This window comes from Lycorma delicatula, chromosome 2 (assembly GCF_047948215.1).
Source record: "Lycorma delicatula isolate Av1 chromosome 2, ASM4794821v1, whole genome shotgun sequence".
Taxonomy (NCBI): domain Eukaryota; kingdom Metazoa; phylum Arthropoda; class Insecta; order Hemiptera; family Fulgoridae; genus Lycorma; species Lycorma delicatula.
Window position 1 is genome coordinate 85,964,142 of NC_134456.1, and position 25,154 is coordinate 85,989,295.

Genomic DNA, 25,154 nt, shown 5'->3' on the forward strand with positions numbered 1-25,154 from the left:
TCTGTAGACTAATTCTGATGAGGAAAGGGAACTAATTACATTGTAATGCTTCATAATTATATCTAACCATATAACTGCATAATAAGCCTGCACCCTTTTATGCATTTTATTGCTTAATCTATTTATGATATTGATTTATCTATTAAAAATATTCAAAATAAAATTCATAAATGACTAAATTAAAAATAATTTGTTTTATCTAATTACAGTCATGGGTGAATGAATTAATAATGGTTATAGCCAAATCGATATATCACGTACAGGATCATCATGCAAAAGTTACAATAGTACAATGTACACGAGCAACAAACCACCACATTTATCAAGTATTTCTATAGGTTCAAGCAGTCCAAGTATGTTACGTCGCACTAACACTGAAAAAGCACTTTTAAAAAAGAAAAGAGTTGTTAAGATGTTATTTGCTGTTGTACTAGAATTTTTCATCTGCTGGACACCATTATATGTTATAAATACGGTAAGCTAATGTATGGAATGGTAATTTAAGTCACCAGCAGTACCACATCTGACACATCCATAATTAGCTGTTATTACAGAGGTCCATTATATGTGAGTGACTGGAAGACTTGAAGCTGGCTCACAAAGCCTGTGCCTTAGTGTAGTGGTTATAAAGCTGGTTTCTAGATGACCTGGTGTCAGGTTCAATTTCCATAATAGGAACAGCATTTCATTTTCCTTATGAAAATATGTGTAGAAGCATTTTCAAGATCATAATTACTTAAAGATTTTGTTTTATGGTAGAAATATCAACCATACCATAGTGTGGTCATCTGTCTCACCTGACATATTATTCTAGGTGAAATTGCTCATGATACAAAACCAACTACAGGGACTTGGTAAGGGTTTATCTTATGCCCCATGATGTAGGAGCTAAATCTGATATGTGGAGGCATAAGGTAAAAACCAGCTTCAATAGGTAAGGTTACAATATCTTGAACTTTTTCTGAGTTTCAAAGTACAAGCCAGAACGAATTTAAAAGTAATTTTTCCAAAAAAAACAAAACAATACTGTAAATTCCACTGCTATTTCTACTAATTCAAGCTCAATTGGCTGACATATGTAAATTTTACATGTATCAAAATGCAGTGACCATGGTTTCAGCATCCTTACAACAAATCTAGATTTGTGGTAAGAGTTCCTAAACGTTTTTGGGATGGGTATTGACTACAATAAACTATAATCATTCAACTGAATTACTAAACCAATGAAACAGATCAGCTTTTACATTTAAGTTTTTCTATAATGCATATAAATAATTAACAGTTAAAAGTCATAATTCTATTTTGTTCATAGGTGGCACTGTTTGATCAGGATGTGGTATATAATGTATTAAGTTTTCAAGGAGTGAATTATTTTCAGTTACTGGCATATACATCAAGTTGTTATAACCCAATAACATACTGTTTTATGAATTCTGGATTCCAAAAAGAATTTCTTAAATTATTTGGTTGCTTACATAGAGGGCGACCAAAAACAAATTCCTGACATCAACTTCCTTTCCACCAGGTAATTCCAAAAAATAGATTATTTTTTAATTGAAAATAAAATATACAATTTTATCTAACTTGCAATACTAGTAACTCAACTCTTAACTAGTAACTTGCAATAGAATATAGTACTTATTAGTTAACAGATTACATGTCCAAAGCAGACAAGTGAATACAATGATATACAAAATAAAACGTTTTTAATGTTTCTCTAAGTGTGATATCTTTGTTTTATTTTTATTTTTTGTGTAGATTACAGATTTCTAAATAAAATCTTTCTATCACCCTCAGACTAATAGGGCATGTTAAAAATCTAAAAAAATTAATATAACTAATGCCATGGGATATTATGTACTGACATTAAAATTTCTTAGCAGATGCTCTCCTTTTGTAAATAATATTAGGTACATCTCAAATTAAAGTTCAAGCAGCATATTAACACTATATTTGCCTTTGTAATTGTTATCCAACACTGAAATATCTTGGTGGAAACATTCACCATGTTCATCACTTACTACCCCAAAGTTTGGCTAGAAGAAATTCAAATGTGAATGCAAGAAATGGACTTTCTTGCATAAAAGCAGTAGTCTAACAAAGCCAATAAGCTTATATTGTTCTGGATTGTAGACATGATGAATCTTGTGTTATGACTTCATGGTTAACAACTGATAGAGTTAGAAATATATACTGAGCATATAAATACATTCAAATATAAACAATATTACTTTCACATTTAAAAAAAAAATTAATATTGCTTGAGAGAGTTGTTTGGCAGGATTAGGATGGGTCTAATTAGATTATGGAAAGATATATTTATGTCACTATAATATGTGGAAGACAAAAGTGCTAAAAAAAAATTCAAATAATCATTGACATATTAAATTGACCAGTGTGCTAAACTAAATGTAATATTAAATGAAACACACCACCAAAACACAGTAAACATATAAGTTAAATTTACCAAATCAAGTTTCGTAGGATCCCACATTTTCAATTGGTATTCAATTCTATAATTACGTTAAAATTACTTGTTTAAAAATTTAGAAATTGTTACTGTTTGTAATGTTGAAGTTAATTTGGTAAAACTTTTTTCTTTGTATTAATTTGATAAATTTAACTTATCTGTTTACTGTGTTTTGGTGCTTTAAATTTTATATACATATATATTCGCATGTGTGCGTGTGTGTTTACACACATACTACCTGTTGAATAACTGACCACCTTGGTATAATACTTCAGTTGGATGTATTTATTCTATATCTTAAATTTGCTGGTTCATATTTCTAATAAATAAAGGTCATTGTTCAATTCATGGTTAAATCTCATTTTTAATATGTCGTAATGATCATTACACCTTTAATATTTATTTTAAGTTTTATATTATATGAATGGTAGATGAGTATATGAAAACAGAATGAAATGTAAATCTAGACTGAAGAATATATTAATAAATGGAAAAATAATAAATATAAAATATCAGCTGGCAAAATAGGCTAGATGAATATACAAAAATTTATTTACTTTTACAAATGAATAAGAAGAATGAGACAGTTTATGTATTTGTAATTAATAAGAAAAAAAGGAGAAATGAGCCTTAACACTATCAGGCCCAGCCCTAGCGTTTTTACCATCATAGGCAAACCCAAAATATACTGCCCCTCTAAGCTTCAAAAAAACTAGAATTTAAAAAAAAAAAGCTGAATTATAAAAGAACCATGTTAACCATAAAAATGGCATATAATTGAGTTAAGATAATAATACTAAGAAAGATTTATGAAGAATTTACTGAAAAACAATATTTACATTTTAACGAGACAAGAACTTACAAACTAAAACTAGTACACGTACTATTTTCAGATGTAATTTAAATATACTTTTAAAACAGTAAAAAAAACTAGTACAATAATAATAGTTATTATTCTACTAATAAACAGAAAATAATACTATTTTCTAGATTCAAGTAATCGAAACATTTTTTTGTGGGTTGTGTTTTTTTTTTGCTCTAGTTCAGGTGGTTTTACTGCTCCTAAATTTTGCCGGCTATTGGCAGTCGCCTACCGCCTATGGTCAGTTCTAATACTATAAGGAATGATGAAGAAAAACCAGCCTCATTTTCAATTTTTTTCTGTCATTATACACAAATTAGGTTCTTGATTTAAAAAAAATTTATAAATCATAAGATCAGCCATGCTAAGAGTGTTTCATTAATATACTGTGATGATTTAAATTAATATGACAATATATAAAAATATTGTCAACCCACTTCAAAAAATAAAGAAACGACTACAAAACTAAATGCAAGTCATTTATAACTGGATCATTCTAGAACAGATCACTGAAGGCTCACATAAAATATCTCCAAATTTTTTTTTTGTCTTCAGTCATTTGACTGGTTTGATGCAGCTCTCCAAGATACCTTTCCCTTCAATATTAAAACGACTATTCCAGGATGCCTTAATATGTGGCCTATAAGTACTGTCTCTTCTTTTAACTATATTTTTCCAAATGCTTCTTTCTTCATCGATTTGCTACAACACCTCTTCATTTGTCACTTAATCCACCCATCCGATTTTTAACATTCTCCTATAGCACCGTATTTCGAAAGCTTCTAATCTTTTCTTCTCAGGTATTCCGATCGTCCAAGTTTCATTTCCATATAAAGCTATGCTCCAAACATATACTTTCAAAAATCTTACCCTGATGTTTAAATTAATTTTTGATGTAAACAAATTATATTTCTGACTGAAGACTAATTTTGCCTGTGCAATTTGGCATTTTATATCGCTCTTGCTTTGTCCTTCTTTAGTAATTCTACTTCCCAAATAACAAAATTCTTCTACCTCGGTAATCTTTTTTTTCTACCTATTTTTACATTACCTTTGTTTTGTTCTTGCTTATTTTCATGCGGTAGTTCTTGCGCAGGACTTCATTCATGCCGTTCATTGTTTCTTCTAAATCTTTTTTACTCTGAGCTAGAATTACTATATCATCAGCAAATCATAGCATCTTTATCTTTTCACCTTGTACTGTTACTCCGGATCTAAATTTTCTTTAACATCATTAGCTGCTAGTTGTACGTAAAGATTAAAAAGTAACGAGGATAGGGAACATCCTTGTCAGACTCCCTTTTTATTGCGGCTTCTTTTTTATCTTCTTCAATTATACTGTTGCTGTTTTGGTTCCTGTAAATGTTAGCAATTGTTCTTCTATCTCTGTATTTGAAACCTAATTTTTTTTAAATGTTAACATCTTATTCCAGTCTATGTTATTGAATGCCTTTTCCAGGTCTATAAATGCCAAGTATGTTGGTTTATTTTTCTTTAATCTTCCTTCTACTATTAATCTGAGCATTAAAATTACTTCCTTTGTCCCTATATTTTTCTTGAAACCAAGTTGGTCTTCTCCTAACACTTGTTCCACTCTCCTCTCAATTCTTCTGAACAGAATTCTAGTTAAGATTTGTGATGCATGACTAGTTAAGCTAATTGTTCTGTATTCTTCACATTTATCTGTTACTGCTTTCTTTGGTATCATGACTATAAACTCTTTTTGAAGTCTGACGGAATTTCCCCTTTTTTTTGTAAATATTACACACCAGTTTGTATAATCTATCACTTCCTAAACTGCACTGTACAGTATTCTGCAAGTATTCTATCTATTCCAGGAGCCTTTTGCCATTTAAATCTTTTAATGCTCTCTTAAATTCAGATTTCATTATTGTTTCTTTCCTTTCATCCTCTATAACACCATTTTCTAATTCATTTTCTCTGTGTAGCTTTTCAGTATATTCCACCCACCTATCAATCTTTCCTTTCATATTATAAATCAGTGTACCATCTTTATTTAACACATTATTAGATTTTAATTTATGTACCAAAAATTTTCCTTAACTTTCCTTATGGTATTTTACCAAAGTTCGTTTCTCTTTCCACTTCTGAACACTTTTCTTTAATCCACTCTTCTTTTGCTAGTTTCCACTACCTGTTTATTTCTTAATTGCCGATAGTTCCTTTTACTTTCATCACTAGCATTCTTGTATTTCCTATATTCATCCATCAGCTGCAGTAAATCCTCTGATATTCAAGTTTTCTACCACTTCTCTTTGTTCTGCCTAAGTTCGCTTCTGCTGATTTAAGAATTTCCGTTTTAACATTCTCCCATTCTTCTACATTTTCTACCTTATCTTTTTTATTCAGACCTTTTGCAATGTCCTCCTCAAAAATCTTCTTTACCTCCTCTTCCTCAAGCTTCTCTAAATGCCACCAATTAAGCTGACACCTTTTCTTTTGGATTTTAAACCCCAATCTACATTTCATTATCACTAAATTATGGTTGCTATCAATTTCTTCTCCAGTGTAAGCTTTGCAGTCAACAAGTTGATTTCTAAATCTTTGCTCAAGCATGATATAATGATATAATCTATCTGATACCTTGTAGTATTACCTGGTTTTTTCCATGTATATATTCTTCTACTATGATTTTTAAACTGCTGTTGGCAATTACTAAATTATAGATTGTGCAAAACTCTATACGTTGGTCCCCTCTTTTATTCATTTTGCCCAGCCCATATTCATCTACAATATTTCCTTCCTTGCCTTTTCCAATGTTTGCATTTCAATCTCCAACTATTATTAAATTTTCATCCCCTTTTATGTATTTAATTGCTACATCAATTTCTTTGTATACATACTCTACCTCATCATCATCATCATGGACACTTGTAGCCATATAGACATTAACAATCATTGTTGGCTTAGGTTTTGATTTAATCCTTATTATAATGATTCTGTTGCTATGCATTTTGAAATACTCTACTCTCTTCCCTATGTTCTTGATCATTACCAAACCTACTCCTACCTGCTCTTTATTTGAAGCTATGCTAATTATTCTAAAATCACCTGACCAAAAGTCACTTTCTTCTTCCCACTAAACCTCGCTAATTCGTACTACATCTAGATTTAATCTATCCATTTCCCTCTTTAAATTCTCTAACCTAGCAACCTTTATTCTAGTCTTATTTAGACTTTTTCACGCTCTGACTTATAGAATGTTATTTTTTAATTTTCTGGTGACCTCTTCCTTAGTAGTTCCCACCCGGAGATCCAAACAGGGGACTAGTTTACCTCCAGAATATTTTACCAGGGAAAGTGCCTCCATCTTTATTACATGAAAATGCAGAGTTACATTTTCTTGGAAAAAAGCAGCTGTAGTTTAACATTGCTTTCAGCTGCACAATACTCATAAGATTGAATGATGTTGATATGGCCGTTTTAGTCCTCCTGATCTATGCCCTTAACAACTACTGAAAGAGCTGCTGCCCTCTTTCAGGAATCATTCCTTAGTCTGGCTCCCAATAGATCCAGCTATCAACAGTTCTCAACCTTCAATCCAGCTACTCGTATCACTGAGCAATCACGCCTCCTCACCATTGGCAAGGTGTCATGATTCATAGAGAGAGATCACCAAATAATGGATGATTTGAATTAACTGAACTTTTTTTAAGTCTAAACGACACAATATTTATTTACGTATTAGCAATTTCACAAAATTCCAAAACTTGATAGAACTGTAATGGATATATTCTTTTCAATCTTTTATTTAATTTTAATGTGTACTCCAAGCCAGTAAGAGCAGAGTAATTATTAATTAACAGTATTTAGAATGCTGTAAAACATTAAAACTGCATCATTAAGGCCTGACTGTTCCACATCCATAACACCTGGAACATGCTAGGAGGTAGCATCCTGGAAATTGCAGTATGTTACGTAAGGGTGATAAAGGCAACAGTTGAAATAAAAAAGGCATTTTAAAACATGTGGAATTAAAAAATGAAACTTCAATTTAATTTGTTTCCTGTTGAAAACAGCATGAGATAAAACATCTGAAGAGATAGTTGTTTTAAGAAATGCAGCATATCTAATTATTTAGAATAGTGCAACAGAGTGAAAATTCAGATGACAATGATAGTGTACTATTCTGGTTGATCACGGAAATTAGAGTATCAAAATTTCAAAACAAAAAAAATTACATAGAATTTGATTTATAGTAGTAAATCAAAATTCAATCATATTGGACAAATGACTTTTTACAATCAGTTTCATAATTGTTTTGATTGTTCCTTCAGTACATAATCAATTGTTAAAAAAACAAAGTTAACAAATCATTGTTACTTTCAGTTAAGCACCCCATAAATCCTCCAACAATGTTTTTTTTTTATGCTGATTTATCAAGTTTATTGATGTGTTTAATTTTAAGTAATTTTTCCACATGTGTTTTTGAAAAATATATTATATCTATATATATATTTTTTTTTTAGCTACACACATTTATTTACTTATGTTTATTACATGAATAAATACCATACACAGTTCATAACAAAAACACTATACAACAAATAGAACTGACAAATAAAAATGAAAGCAAAGAAATGTTACATAAAAAATATATTTTACCATTTGCTTTCATAATTAATACCCAGCTAAAAAATTAAGAATATCTCAATAAAACCAAATTATCTTTCTTTGAAAAACTATCTAATTTTCCTTCTTTGTTCAGGTGAAAATGTATCAATGGCGGCATCAAAATACATGGCATAAGAGCCACAGACTAATTAAGCAGTCAAATGAAGCAACATCAATGTCAGCTGCTTTTAACTGGAACTAAATATAATATATAAATGTACATATCTGTTGTATGTTATACAATTATTTTTGTGCAATATATTTCACAGATATCATACATTCTCATACAAATTCCAATTTTTTTGAATGTTAACAGATCAGGTATTCTTATATATAAAATATTTCTCGTAATGTTTATTTAAACAATTCAGAAGCAACTTTTACATAGATCCAATAACAGCAAGACAAAAGCAAATGATAATTTTCAAAAGACAAGCAACGAATGCTATGCTGAATACAGCTCACAGATGTTATATCAAGATTCATTATTCAAAATTCATCAGTTATCAAATGTGTGGGTGAAATATTATCAAAGATTGAATTTAAATCTATTCATGAGAATTTTGAAATTTAAATCTTTTTAATCATAAGAAAATAATCGCTAATTATTTATGAAAAAGAGTATTTATTCTCAATTATAAATGCAGCAGCAGAAAGACTACTTGTCTGTGTGCTTTACAGAACTCTAAATACAAGAGGGATGACAATTCTAAATACATGAGACTTTAAGTAAATAGATAATAGAAAACCATTACAATCAAGATATCTAACACTTTTGGGAGATCAGTGAACATTTTTTAAAAACTGAAAATTTTGTTTTTAAATTTTCAGTAACCTTAATTTGTAGCCATAAATAAAACAAATTTGTTACCACAAAAAAAAAAATAAATAAATAAAATGCACTTCTTACTTTATTAAGCTTTGTTATGCTATAGATTTAGACATATGACTGTAAAAACAATGTTTCCATCTCTTTTTCATGGAAAGTTATTTCTTCTATCAGAAACAATTTATCCCAAAAATAAAATTGGTCTATTCCTCTTGATATGTTCTAGTCTAAATTATCAAACTATTTAATTCTAGATTGCTTTCAAAATGTGTTTTATCATAATAAGTCCAAAAAAAGATACATATTAACTAGAGATGACATTTTCCCAGTTATTTCAACATGCACAAGGCACTAAGATTTCAAGGTGTTTATTTCATAAACTTTTTATCAAATTTAGTTATAACCCCTATTTGACTGTTCATGCTTGATTCATAGACAAACATACGAGGTGTGATCAAAAAATACGGTGAATGAATGTTTATAGCGGCAACTGCCGACGCTACATCCATATGCTGTAATTTGTCCAATAGCGTGATCAACTGAGATAGCCAGGGTCAAGTTGTAACACGTTCGAGCTTGCCAGTCAGCTGCCAGAGCCGCTAAGGTGAGGTTGTGTTTATCGTGTCTGTCGCGCAACATGGATTTTTAACAATGCATTAACATTAAGTTTTGTTTTAAGTTGTAAAAGAATGCCAAAGAAGCTCAGGAAATGTTAGAATTGGTGTATAGCGATAATGTGGTAACTTTGAAGACTGTGTACAAGTGGTACGACCAATTTAAAAACGGAAATGAGTCTGTTGAAGACAAGCAGCATGTGGGGCGTCCAGTAATCTCAAAAACAGTTGAAAATGTGCAAAAAGCGGAAACAATGGTTCGTTCAAACAGGCGAATGACTATTCGAGAGCTATCGCAAGACCTTAACATCTCGTACGGATCCGTTCAGAGAGAAACGACATACGAAGAAAGCGACCAGAAAAATGGACCAATGGTCCAATCCTTCTTCACCACGACAACGTGCCGTGTCACACCTCGCTTCTCATTCACGAGTTTTTGGCTGAAAAAAGTGTTCCTGTCTGTCCACATCCGCCATACTCACCGGATTTAGCACCATGCGACTTTTGGCTCTTCCCAAAAATTAAAACTGTGCTTAAAGGAAAACGTTTTGACACCATTGATGACATTGAGAGGGCCACGACCGAGCAGCTGAAAGCCCTTCCGAAAGACGCCTTCCAGAAATGCCTCCAGTCATGGAGTCAACGTTGGGATAAGTGCATTGCTAGCAAAGGATAGTTACTTTGAAGGAGATTAAATCGAATTCTATGTAACCTTATTACTTTTTTTAATAAAAAATTATTCACTGTATTTTTTATCACACCTCGTAAATCAGTTGAAACAATGGGAAACAGTGTTATGCTTGAGTTTTATTGGAAACAGTGAAGTGAAATGAAAAAAGTTTCATTTTTACAATCTCCGGAAAAAAACCAGTTTTATAAATGTATGTTATCATATTTATAATTTTACTGAACATTTTATCAATATTCTGTAACTATTAATAACCCATGAACATATCAAAATAGCTTACTATAAACTAACCAATCACATGTGCTTTTCAAATTCATTAATTCATCATCAGTTATAAAATACTATATTAGGTAATATGTTATCACTGTTATGATAATTAACTACTGTTAATTACAACAATTTGTTCATGCTGATAGTTGAAAAAGTTAAACACACCTAAAGTTTGCTATTTTGGATTTGTTTGTGTGTAGTTTATATACATATAATGTACGTGTATATGAATATACCTAGTCCTCTGTGACCACAAAATCCCTTTACATATAAAGAAATAGACGAATTGTTTGTCATTCATTTATTTTTTTTTTTACACAGAAGACTTACTTTAAATTACACCTGTATGTGATCCTTAATTATCTGCACACAGTTTTATCAGCAAAAAAGTTTGTTTAGACCACTGATCTCTATATAACTGGACAGATGATAATTATGGCATAAAATACAATTAAGTGTTCAATATTAAAGCATACTCCAGCACCACAGAATGAGCAGCTGAGAACTAAATAAAACCATTGTACGTTTGCGAGACTATAATCGTGATGTTAGGAATGTTTATTTTAATCAATCAAGTCAGATAATCAAAAGAAAGGTCATTTTCACAACACAAGCAGAAATATACAGACAGTTGTAGATAATTTATATAGCGATAAGATATACATTTTATATAGATATCAGTGTTCAAAATACAAAATAAGAACACTTCTACTACATTGATTTAAAACGTAGTTTATCCCTACTCTTACAATTACCTCTGCACCTGTACCGTTTCATTTTATTTAGTTTTACCACTCATTTAGTGGAGCTAGCTTATGCTTCAAATTTTACCAATTCTCCTACATGTATCGCCTACCCGGTTGTATAGAGATCAGTGGTTTAGACATTCTCTTCTATACTACGGCAAAAATCATAAAAAATTGTCTCGTGACAAAGGTTATCAGCTCATCAACAATTCTTAGTCACGAAAGATAAATTTTTTCTTTCTTTATGCCCCAAAGGGAATCATTACAGATAGCCTGGTGTTTGGTAGCTACTGAATTTCAGACAACCCCCACTTCAAAATGTTCATTTAAAAAGACCATTATTGACAGCATAATGAGCTGGAGCTACATTTAATTCCATACCAGTCGATCAAAGCGGAAGAATAAAATAATTTTCAAGGTATGAAAAGCTCTTGATATTTCCCTCAAAAAAAAAGTATGGTTGTATCAGATAGTGCTGCCCACATCATTACATTACAAGTGGGAGGTCTGTAATTTCCTCATAAACATAGGGATTTTCTTTACACCAAACATACATTCCAAAATACATTACTTGGGTAAATGGTACACTGAGAAAAAACTGGTTTCTGTGATTGAACATCAGGAAAATGCCTTAAAAGAGATTTGCAACAAGTTTCTCTCAAAACTATCCCAGTCAGAAAGCTCATTAACAAGAGCAGGCTTAAAGGGTTTAAACGTGAGATCCTCTTTCATTATTTTCTGACGTGTTGAATGGGGGGTCTCATCTTAAGAAGATTGTAAATAGGATACTTTAACGATATCAGTGATTCAGGATATACTTCAATGATATTTGGTTGAGTGGAAGGGCAACCAGATCATTTCAAATTGAGGACTGATGAGGTGGAAAAGTCACCTTTTCTTCGCTTTTGGAGAATTACCACTTGTGAACAAAATCTAGAATGAATCTTTTACCATCACTGGCTTGTTCAAGAAGTTACTGACAAACATCCACTAGCTGTTCTTTCTGTTGTTCGATCATCAAATGAGGAACAAACTTTGCTGTATGTTCAGTTTTCAGATCCAATTGAGATGCTAACCTCTTCTGCAAGTTTTCTAACAGTTAATTGGAAATTTTCAGATTTTCTGAATGCAGGTGACATCAGTTGAAGGCCTTCCTGGTTGAGGGTCATATCCAATTGAATGACGACCAGTTTTAAATCATTAAAACCATTTGTAATATTGCGTACGACCTACAGCATCATTTCTGTAAGCTTGTTTCGAACGTTGAAATGTCTCTGTGAAAGTTTTCCCAATTTCATGTTGTATCGTTGTGAACAAAAATCACACCTTAGAAAGATCACTACTAACACTTAAACACGTTACACTCAAATAATAACATGAAAACTAAATGAGATATCAAAAATCCAAGTACACATGGTTACAGACAAGGCTAGGCAGAACACAATACTGCCAACCGTGCACATCACTAAATATCTCTGTTGGCATGTAATTAAAAATGTTCAGTTATTTTCTGAATAGACCTTGTATATTACACATTGTGAATTTGTTTATATAAAGTAAATAATTCCTAAAGAGTTATTAGTCAGCAGCAGCAACTGAGTAGAAAGAAACATTTTATTTTATTACCATTATCTTGACTTATGCAAGTAATCATTTGTTTACAATATAAAACTTATAACACTAATTCTATAAAGGAAACTAGATGTCAGTATTAGTCAATCATGCAAAATTAAGTGTACTAGAATGAGGCACACAAGTGCATTGGGATTCATTGCAGTGCTGTAAATGAAAATTCCAATGTTTTCTGGGTCATACTATTTAAAATCTTCAGTATAATACACTTTGTTCTTCATTTCCCAGCAACCACTCCCCCTGCCAAATACAACCTGTTTTTCATCATTTTCAAACAACTCCTACTCGACCATCAACTTTTTCATTGCAGTGAAAAAGTATCTGTATATACCAGTAGAAACAAGGCAGTATGAAAATCATCAGTTGTGAAAATGATTGATATGGTGAAATGAATAGTGGGGTCAAAGTGCTATCAAACTTTTACAACACCAAGTAACATGTTCAGCATGACTGTTTTACAGTTTCATGTTATGTTTGATTTTTAAAAACATACTATATAACAAACTAGACATAAATTTAAGTCATTACATATTGCATCTTTATGAACACATCTATTGTAATTGTATATTAATCATACAATTAAAACAAAACTTAAAATCATATTTTAAACATTTAAAAAGCACTGAAGACTATTACCTACAATAACATAATTGGTGTATTAATATTAAAGATTATTCTACAAAAAAGTATTCATCTATAAGTAAAATAAGGCAAAGAGTAATATCTATACCAAAAATAAAGGTATAAGACAAGACAACTGAAAAACATGTAAATTTTTTTTTTAAATCAATACCACATATAGAGTATTAGAATGAGTATCATGCTTCCAAACTGGCTTCAGTATTAACTGGTTCAAATTTAGTTAGGAAACAGCAAATTCTTTAGAATAGTTATGAGAAACATTTTTTAAATGATAATTGTTTTCATGGATAATTTATTGCATTTTAAAATCCTTACTTTTACAATGAAAATACATCTTAAACAGTTTTTTCAATACAATTTCCATTACAATTTATAAGAATGGGAGGTGAGCTTGATGATACTCTTACTGAACAAATCTTATCGCCTATACCCTGAACAAGTTAGAAGACATCATTTCTCATGTGATTTCTGTTCAAAAATTAATTTAATTTCAAGAAAAGATAAGTCAAATGTCCAACTGTAGAGAGGATCATTCACTACTACTCACCAAAACTCTTGCAATTGTTCAGCTGTATTTTAAGCAAAATGTAGATGGAAATTCTTCAAGTTTGCCTTTCTTATCAATGATTATCAAAGTGAAAAAAATATGAACAATACAGTTTTAATCTACTAGCATACCACCACAGTTACAAATGAAATTTTACAGTTCATAAATATAATCAAGGAAAAAGTTTCAGTTTATTGATGTTAATACTTTTACTTGTATAGCACTGTCAAAAAAAAAATAATTGTTGGTCACATTTGTTCAAATGTTTGAATGTATAATAAAATGATAGAGAATTAGATAAATAAATGATTAGCAATATCAAGGGCGTCATATTACAACAGAGAAAGGAATGAAAATGTTAAAAAGATTCAAATGAGTTTGAAATATATTTAATATATATAGATGTATTTTTTTTAAGTACAGTAAACACAAACCACCTTACAAAACAAACAACATCAGCATCACACACCAATAATATTTGCTTACTTTTAAGAAAAGTAGGCTTCATAATAAGAATAGTCAAAAGACTATCAGATCAATGCTTTTTTAATGCTATAAATAAATATATCTTATAAATATTTATAAATGTAAAAATTCATAAAAGAATATATATTATAAAGTTACTATATAAAATAAATATTGAGATAACCTTATTAATTTATGAATAAAAATGCTCTTGTAAAAAAATTGCTAATATAAATTTATAAAAATAGTGTTAATACTTCTTTAGTAAATGATTTTATATTAATAAAGTACAATGTCCATTATTTGATATTAAATTTGTTATTAATGTTATAAGATTTTTTATTACAGTTTAAAGTATATTAATACATTTTTCACCATTATAACACTATCTAAAAATACAGTATATAAAAATATAATTTCTAAGTACAAGAAAAAATACGCTTTTTTCAAAATAACATAGAACTACTGCTGCTTACAACCGTCTTTCACTTTATTTTTCTTTTGTTTCTTCTCAAGAGAAGCTGTTCTTCGTTGCCCTTGTATTGGCATATAAGGAGGTACTGGACTAGTATCTTCACTTTCCAAATCTGTAAAATATTAAGTTAATTACAAAATTAGTAATGATATAAGTAAATACAATAAAACTAGATTTCAGGGTGAATTTTTTCAAAATTATTGAGACTAATTTAATCATGTTAAATCATTCAAACATAAATTATTCCTATGTACAACATCTAGGCAATCCAACTTCTGGTTCCCATTTATATATATATCTAGCTAAACTTACCTCAGTGGTCTGGAGAGACTTCTTTTGTTAAAGAACCTATATGTTTTCATAATATACAATATACTATTTTGGATGGTGAAAGAATGATGTAATAAAAGTAAACAAATTAAGATCAACAATGTAGAATCAACTTTTCAATAAAATTTATTTTTTAAAACTTTAAAATTTTTACTACCAGCAGCATAGTACAGTATTTAGAAAAAAATTTCTGGCAAACAATTTCACATAAATTAATGAAAATATATTAATAAAATAATTATTGTATATAATATAAACTGCTTACCAATATATTATGTTTTTCTCGAGCCCTTTTGTTTATTCTGCCACCTTCATGAGGAATTATAATTTATGATTAAAATATATAAAAAGTTAAATAATTAAATTATATACACAACAATTGATTGTCATTTTGTTAAATTTTGTCAAAACTTAAAGTTTTAAGTCAAAGTGACTACATCCATGTTGTAATAGTATCACATTTGTTACAAGCTCTGTAAATTGTGGAATCAGTTTATCTAACTTAATTATTATTGTTTATTGTTTGCTTATATAAAATATCAACATCAAATTTAATTTGTTATTATTATTGTATATATGAAATTTTTTGAGATTAAAAGTGTTATGATAATTATTATAGTAATCCAATATTTCCATGAATTTATTTGGATCATAATTATGTTTAGTTTCCAAAATATGTTTAGCGAAATTTGAACGGTCTTTATATTTCTTTGCTATACAATTAATATGTTCTTTAGTTCTAATTAAAAATGATTGATTGATCGTACCATTACATCGTAATTCACAATCTTCACATTTTAAGCTGTATACACCCTGTCTGTTCAAATTATTATATTTATTACCATTTATTAGGGTTTTAGTTGGATCTCTATTATTAATATAATTTATGATTTTATTATTAGTCGTACATGCTGTTTTTAGATTAAATGATTTATATATTTTATAAATTTTTCTATAGTTTAAAATATTCTCCATTTTTACATAATCGTTTCCTGAGTTATTATGTTTTAGTTTTTTTTCTCTTATATATAATTTATTTTTTAATTTGAAATATAATTTATCTACTAAATTATCATTATCTATTCGATGTGGCAGTGTATTTAATATTATTTAATTAGTTATTTAATTTTATTGTATTATGTTTGAGATATTTAATTGCTCTGTAAATTAATGAATCAAAAGTGGCTATTTTCTGGTTCCATGAATGAAAAGAATTACAGTGTATTATGGTATCTTGTTGGGTTGGTTTCCTACATATGTTTATGAACAATTTATTAATATTGAAATTTTCACCAATTGTTATATCTGAATAATCGATGTTACTGTTACTTTCTTGATTCAAAGTGAATTTAATATTTTCATTTAATGAGTTGATTTCATTAACTATTATATTTTCTTCATTATTAGTTTTCTGATTAAATATGATTCAAATGTAATCCACATATCTTTTATGTAGTATTATGATTTGACATTTATTAATTATTGATGGTAAAATTGTATTTTCAAAATGATTCATAAAAATGTTTGCCAGAACTGCTGAAAGTGTTGTCGCATAGCAAGCCCTGTCTCCTGTTGGTAGAATTTATTATTGCATTTAAAATTATATTTACGGCATAATTCTAGTAAATCAATTTTTTTTACACATTAAGTTGGCTTATAATTTCAATTCAAACAAAGCAGTATTAATTATATTTATAGTCCTATTTATATCAATACGTGTATCTTTTATGTCAAGTGTTTTTTTTATATCAATACTATCAAGAATATTTATTAATTCATAACTATTTTTTAATATTTTCTACTTTAATATACTTTTTAATGTATTTGATAAAAATTTACTTAACTGATATGTAGGTGAATTAATAAAATTTATGAGTGGATGTATGTATATCGGTTTTGTAAATTGTTGAAAATGCTTTTAATGTAAGAGGCTCCAGTGATAATGAATTTAAAATTTTGTTTAGTGTAATTGTCTTTGAAAATATGTTTAAATTTTTTAATCATTAGAACAGTTTCTTTTCTGATTCTATTTGTAGGAATGAATTATTCTTATGAATTTATTTGTTTTTTCAATATATGTGTTATTAATAAGAATTGGGGTGTTAGTTTTATCTTATTTAAAGATAAAAACATTATTATCTATTAGTTTATTTTTTATGTTTTTATAAATATTAAAATTTTCATTGGTATATTTATTTATATTTTTGATTTAAATGTTTGTTTTTAATGTCATCGATTACATTAATAAATTGATTTCTCAATTTATTTTTATTATCTTTATTATTAATTTTAAAGGTATTATTTTCTACGTCTATAATAGTATTTTTAATAATTTTATTTCTGTTTGGAGTTATATATTAAATTTATAAGAATGTTTTATAATATTAATTTTGTTATCATTTTGATTATTTACATTGTGTAATGTTGCTTTATCATTATTCGGTTTTATCCGTTTATTTATTACTAATCACTAAATGATATTTCAACTTTCAAAATTCATAGGTTTTGCATTTTTCATTTAAAAATAAAAATTTAGCTCAAGGAATGTGATAAATACAAACCAATTGGTGGTGGAGGAAGGCAAACTGCTGGGCTGCTAGTAGAGCTTGAACTGCAAGATGGTGTATAAGTGGGATCAATAGCCATAGCAATATTGGGAAGGGCTGTGATAGGTCCTAGCACTTCAATTTCTTCAGGATCTGGCAACCTAAAAATTAAAAAAAACAATTACAATGTATTTTAACAGAATGCAGTAATTTGAATTAACAGGAAGAAATATAATTTTATCTCATATGTAAATTGACCTTTCCAAATTGCAAAAGTTCTCTTTTGCACTATTTACAAACAACAAAGAAGCAGAAATTGGTTAAAAATTTTTTATTTGCCATATTTATTTATTTAGGTTTTTAAACCTGTATTACATTTAGTCAGAAGCATTATAATTTAACTATTAAGTCTTTTAAATTGATAAAAATTTGTACACTGATTGCACATATAGTAAACTGCATATCTGAATTCATAATCGGAATGTGCTTTCTAAGATTACAAACCACTTTGTGCTTTATCACATCGTGCACAATTCAGACAGCGAGACCTGATCCTTATGATTGAGATACATTCACAGTATTGGAACCTAGCAAATGAGGAGAAAGCTAATCCTAACAAAAGATAAAAATGTACTATTCTATTTTAAAACATTTTCACTTTTTATACTTCGGAAGTAAAAGAGAGATGATTTTTTATACTTATAATTATCTCAATATAGTTCAGGTTAGGATAATAAGTTAACAGTAATACACTGCTGACCATATTCAGAAAGTAAACCTTTTATTATATATATATATATGTACATTTCTCTCAGTAAATCTGGTTTTACACAGAAATGTTTTACTGAAAGAAGTTAATTAATAAAGTTGTGACTTATATCATTTTTTAAATTACATTTTATTTTCATTAAAAAGTAATCGTTTCTTTTTTATATTGAAATTTGTTCAATGTTAGCAGCATTAAACTGAGTATTATAATATGATACATCATCAATAAATAAAACCAAATTTCAAAGTAAATTAAGAATTTATCTGTTTAATGGTTTTCGTAACATCTTTCATGGAAATGCGGTAATCACCTGAAGTTTTCAAGATTTAAAATTAATAACATATTAATAATCTTTTTCACCATTAGTATTAAGAATAATTGTTATTTGATCCTCAGAAACTGGAGTGAGAAACTCAGCCATTTTTCCAATAACTTGGTGTAGTGCGCATTGAATCTAAAGTTGAATGACGTAAGTTTTCTCTATGAATCTAATTGGCCAACCTTCTTTCTGTTCATTACTTATATAACTCTGCAGAAATTGTAATTGTTTTATTTGCCAATGTCACTCTTTTCAATCGACACCTTTTGACTATTACATGATCTTTTTCACATTTACCGTAGTTTTCTTGTTTTTTCTCATTCAATTTTCCACTTCAAAATCAGTCTAGCTTTTTAAAACATATAGCAATCTTTCTCTGTTTAGGATGTTGATCTTCCTTAACAGAATAATACATTTGTTGAAGTCATCAATTTCCTCTAGTTTGGTTTTTCTTTCAAGATAATTTTTTATGTGGTGTAAAAAAGATCAATTAAAGATTTTTCATTCTTCCTGGATTTCTTAATAACAGACTTAACACTATTTTTGGAAATTTCCGAACCTTCAGAAACTCATTTCTGAATTTCTTTCATTAAAATTGGGTCTTCAGTCACTTCTTTTAAAAAAAATTATGAACATTATAACTTCATGTGCTGGCTATACAGAGCTTTACTAGCATCAATCTTTTCTTTTTTTTTTCTATAATCAGTAAATAACACTGATAAATGATTGAAAGAAATCAGTGCATTATTACACATAAACATTCACACAAGCACCATAACAATAATTAAACATAAATAAAAACACACTGACAAAAGTCGAATGACAAAACACAGCCTTTGAAACAATAACATTCAAGTTCAATGCATCTTATTCTTCATAATGAATTATATAAATAATTCATTGAAGAATTATAATAATAAAATGACTAAAAAACATAATACAAAATAAATAAATATAATAAAAATCACTGTATTATTCTATAATAATTACTATATGGCTTGTTCATACCATTCCATGGGAATGCATTGTTTGAAGGTAAACAGATAAAAGTAATTATGTATGAGTAATATCTTTATAGAACGTTGCTTTTTTTTTACTGATAATGACAAATTGTGGATTTGCGATTACAAAATTAAATAAACCAATAATAAATAATATACACAACATCATCAGTAGAGCAAAGTGCTCATTTATTATTTACAACAATAAGGGCTGCCTTTTAAGGTTTTACAAAAACAATGAAAGAAAAATTTTTTGTACAAATCGTTTTATTAGTTCTCAAAATATTCGCCTTTAAGATTTATACACTTTTGCATGTGTTTGAACCAATTCTCGAAACATTTTTTCCACTGTGAAGTTGGTACCTCAAAATCATGGTTTTGGAAGGATTCAACAGCTTCCTGAGGTGATGAACATCACTGTCCAAGCATTTTTTGTTTGACATTAGAGAACAAAAAGTGATAAATCAGGTGAATATGGATGGTAATAATACATTAATTCAATGCTTTTCTATGTCAAATAATCAATCAATAATTGTTTGATGTGCCGTGTGAGAGCTGGCATTATCATGATGAAGAATGATGTAACATTTTTGGTTTTTTTTTCTGATTTCAGTGTTGGCTTTTGACAAAAAAATTGGAAGTACTTCACAAACTAACCACTTCTGTAGGATTTGTTTCATTTTGGAACACCCACGCAGTTGATTATCGCGTAGTTTCCTGCTTGTATGAATATATCCGAGTTTCGTTTCCTGTTATGATGTTGTACACAGATTTTGCATTTCCTCGATCAAATTTTTTGAGAATTTCCCTACACTAATTGACATGACCTTTTTTTTGAGCTTCAGTCAAATTATGTGGAATCCATCAGGACCTCTTTCACAGCTAAATTTTCATGCAGAATCAAATGTACTGTAGTGTTCGATATGCCTAAGAATGCCTTATCTCATGGTAAGTCACATGCCAATCCTCTTCAAACATTTTGAGCACAGCATTAATTGGAACCTTGTTCAACCTTCATGAAATTCATTGCTGACAGAAGCATGATGACAAAATTCTGCAAACCAATTGTAAATAGTTTTCTTTTATGGTGATTCATTACCAAAAGTTGAATGAAGGCTCAAAAGTTGATCTGAGGTATTGTTGTTGAGTTAGGCTCTTACTAAAATCGTAAAAAATCAATCAATGAAAACTTCATGTGAAATTTTCATTTTCTCACAACTGGTTTTTTTTTTTTAAATGGTCACTGTAAACAAACTACAATCCCGACAATGGTTGAAGAAGTGAATGTCACATGGGACTCTGCGATGGAGCTGAGTGTGGGATTAAGAGGTCTGTCCGCCTCTCCCTTGTAGACCAGACTGGAGTCTATAATTTAACCTAAGTCTGGAGTATGAACCAAGGTTGAGTTCAGTAAGGGAACTAGGACTAAATTTCGTTGTTGTGAGCAACATTATTGGTGGTATGATGTGTTTAAATTTGAGTCAGTAGAATCAACGATTCTACTGAGAAATACACAAAATTTCAAATGTCAACTTTTAAATACTTTCAAGGTAATGTTTACAGTCAATTACAATACGTTTCACCTTGAGATCTTAAGTGATTTGAGAATTTAAACAGTTTTAAATTTACTTCAGTCAACAGAATAAAACTTAGTGAGAAGTCTGAAATCATTATCTTTATCGATATATACAAGCTTACGTCAGAAGTAAATATTTCTCTTTGATGAGAGCATCTTAAATTAGATTCAAGATAGAAACCTGAAACAGTACATTTTGCTAAACACAATAATGCATTTCTTCTTCTTTAGTAATAAATCCTAGGATTGGCTTGCAGCAGTCCTCCTTGAGGCAGTTATATCTTATCCTGAACTTTTTGTTTCCATGTACATTTTCCACTCAACATTCTGTATGGTTTGTTCAATATACCCTGGCCTTGGTCTGCTTCTTGCATTGTTTCCTTTAACTGTACACTCTATTAAGATGTGCAACAAACTGTTATGCCATAGTACATGTCCTATCCACATGTCCCGCTGCTTCTTTAATAAACTCTGTAAACATGGCACCTCATAACAATTCTTCAATGTTTATTTTCTCCTGCATTTATTTATTTGTAATTATTTTAAGCTTATATTTCACAATTGCTTCTTTTTTATTATTTTAATATCCTTTTTTTATTTATCAATCTAAATGTTTTATATATATATATATATATATATATATATATATTTTATGCAATCAACTTACATTTTCTTAATTTTTAAAGATTTGTTAAAAAGAACTCATTATAGTGAATAAAAAGTTCTCATTAGTTTTATTTAATAAATAATGATTAACATGTAAGTAAAGAGTCCAATAATTATTTGAAACTCCTTTCTTTAGCATCAGACTACAGTACATTTTAAAAATAATAAACATTAGCCTCACTAATAATTTTAATTCCCACTTGAATCCAGTGTATTAACATTATATCACACAATGTAAAATAATTATATTTACTTGACTAAATAATGCTTTATAGATACAATTATTATCAATTTAAAAATTCTTCCTGCACATCACAGGCTAAACATATAAAAGCCTAAACAAAAAACTTTTATGGTAATAACAATGTTACACACTTTTTGGCAATTTAAAAATATAACCAAATAGTAAAAGTAATCATATTAAAAATAATATAACTGAAGACTGAAATGAAGAAAAAGAAAACACCATTTAATAATTTTGGTAAGCTAAGAAAACCATAGTACCTAGGTTTATGTGGTCGATTAATGTCTAGACTTGTTGGACGAGTTATTCTGTGATCTCTACTTGACTCAAACGTAGAATCCAGTTCGGTTTCTATATCTTCTTGTTGAGGCTGTTGTTGCTCCTGTTGTTGTAGTTGCTTTTTAAGTAATGCTCTCTGCCTTGCTCTTTCTCTGGCTCGTTTTGCCTTAGCTCTTTCCTGAATAAAAACAAAGCTATGCTACAAAAATGTTAACATCACTTTAAAGAAATTTATAAGTTTAAAAGTGGCAACTGTTGATTTTTCAACAGATATTTCAAAATATAAAAAATTGAAAAATCAACACATGTTTGTTTCTACGTCTAGTTAGTTCTCCTAGTTTAAAGCACATTTGTAGATGTCATGGTGTATTATTTGATATTTTAATCTTGACTCAACACATTTTATTGACATATCTGTATTGTTGAGGTTGTGGGTTGATGTTTTTAAAAAATTTAACGCTAAGTTATTGCAGATAAAAACTAACCTCATTTTTTATACAGATTTTCTTTTGTGTTTGCATCATATAAACTGGATTTTCTATTTTTTATCATAAAAAACACAATTAATTATTATACAAAAGTAGAACTATATTTATAAAATATGAATTTAATGACTGTGAAACTAAAAATTCATATTTTCCTAACATAAATGAAACTTAGAAATTTTAATTATTAATTTGATATTACTTCTGAATATATTTAAAGTTATTCACCAGATTTCAGAAGGAGCTTGTGATTATAATAATATTAAATGTGTGAAAAAAATTAGAAATGGAGAATTAATCCCATCTGGAAATAATTTTTTTCTTTTATCACAGGACATGAATCTTGCTAATATGCCAGAACAGAAGTTATCTCTTACAAATTTACTTTTTTTTAAACTAAAATATTATGAAATTTTATGTAAATAACTGAAAATGTATACTCCCATCAAATTTATATGTTACTTTATTATAAATTTCCAATCTGTTTTTGAATATTTTTTAAGGTTGTTTCTCAATTATCATACGCAAGTAATGACATTCATAATTATTATTAAATCATAGTTAATCATTATTATTTAATTAAAGAAAGAAATTAGGCTTTAAAAATATATTTTTTTATTACTAACATACATTTATATATAAAATAATCAAAGCTATTAAAAGGATTCTTAGTAAAATTAAAAAAAAAAAAACCATCTAGATATAAATATATTTCATATTCATAACTAAAATTCTGATTAAAGTCCTTAATAGAATAAATTGTGGTTTTAAGGCACATATTATGTGTAGTTCTTTCATAGTTGATTAAAAGAAGTTGAGAATCATTTAAAGGAATACAAAAATAAATTTGTTTCAATAAAGTATCAATATCAGAGTCTTCCTAAAGAAATTATTTACTTATTAACATTACTGTATAAACAATTTCATCATTATATTACTACAGTTACAAAAATATCAGACATATGAAATGTGTAATACAATTATTATATATTTTATGGTTTTGATTTGATCTTATCAGAATTGAATTAAAAGACTCCTGAATTTATTATCTAGCAATTTTAGGAGTCATAAGAACAAAAGCATATTTATGAAAGAAGTGAGAGGATGTATAGGAGAACTCTCATAACGTGTTTTAGAGTAGAGCCAGACTGAATATTATAAAAGGTTTATTTTTATCTTTCTTATTGCCACATATTCAGGAAAATAAATCAGAAATTGTTTGAACAGTTTACTAATAGCAACAAATGTATGAAAAATTAAACTGGATCTTAGTCAGGCAATAATAAAAAACTTTTAAGTGTTTCAAATATTCCACTATTTCTTGAAAAAGAATTTAAGATAATTTCTAATTCTTTTCTTTTCTAGTATACACAAAAAGATTATTTTATACAACTAAGAACTCAATGTCAATTGATCACATCAACATAATTATTTACAAATCAAAGGAATTTTGATGCTTATGCTTACAGCCCATTGTTTAACAATTAGTTTAAGTTTTGAATTAGGAAGTTATTTATTATTATTAATTTTAAGAATATTAACAAATTGTTAGTTTCAAGGCATTAATTTTGTAATACTGAATATAATGGTAAAAAACAAGAAAATGTATGTATCTTATTTCTATTACCATATTATTTCATAAAAGTGAAAATGTTCTAAACAAAAATTCTTTATGATAATTTGCAAAATAAATAGCTGTATTTGCTTTTAATGTGATACATTAATCTCTCTTACCTTTAGAACAATGGGAACAACTTTTTTTTGGTAAGTTTCTTCATATCCATCTCAAAAGAAAATTACACTCTCTAAATTGAATCTTGCATGTAAAATACGGTTATTAAGATAACAAATAAACAATGCAAAACAAAATAAGTGGATTTTTATAAATACAAATTATGAGGTGTGATTAAAAAGTACGGGGCAAATGATTAAAAAGTAAGGACTATTTATAAATATAAATACGGAGTAGTGTCAACACTGATTGGTTCACACATCCGCAGTAACTTTAAATAGTCTTTTGGGCATGTAATTGCATATTAGTATCAGTTCATTGTTGTTTGCCTT

General features: G+C 28.6%; 2 protein-coding genes across 5 annotated transcripts in view; one reads left to right on the forward strand and one right to left on the reverse strand.

The window, feature by feature from the left end:
- Nucleotides 1–292: 292 nt before the first annotated feature.
- Nucleotides 293–1,504, forward strand: LOC142319902 (cholecystokinin receptor-like). The gene is made up of 2 exons (XM_075357575.1): nt 293–475; nt 1,313–1,504. Exons 1-2 carry the CDS (start codon nt 293–295, stop codon nt 1,502–1,504), a joined length of 375 nt encoding a protein of 124 aa, XP_075213690.1.
- A 12,782-nt stretch (nt 1,505–14,286) lies between these two features.
- Nucleotides 14,287–25,154, reverse strand: part of LOC142318978 (uncharacterized) — a 107,087-nt gene continuing 96,219 nt past the window's right edge. For all 4 annotated transcript variants that reach the window (XM_075355717.1, XM_075355718.1, XM_075355716.1 and 1 more), the window contains 3 exons: nt 22,587–22,783; nt 17,767–17,912; nt 14,287–14,987 (listed from right to left, as the gene is read on the reverse strand). In XM_075355717.1, the coding sequence (XP_075211832.1) occupies nt 14,863–14,987; nt 17,767–17,912; nt 22,587–22,783 (468 nt within the window). In that variant the 3' untranslated portion in view covers nt 14,287–14,862. The remainder of the gene's footprint in view (nt 14,988–17,766; nt 17,913–22,586; nt 22,784–25,154) is intronic.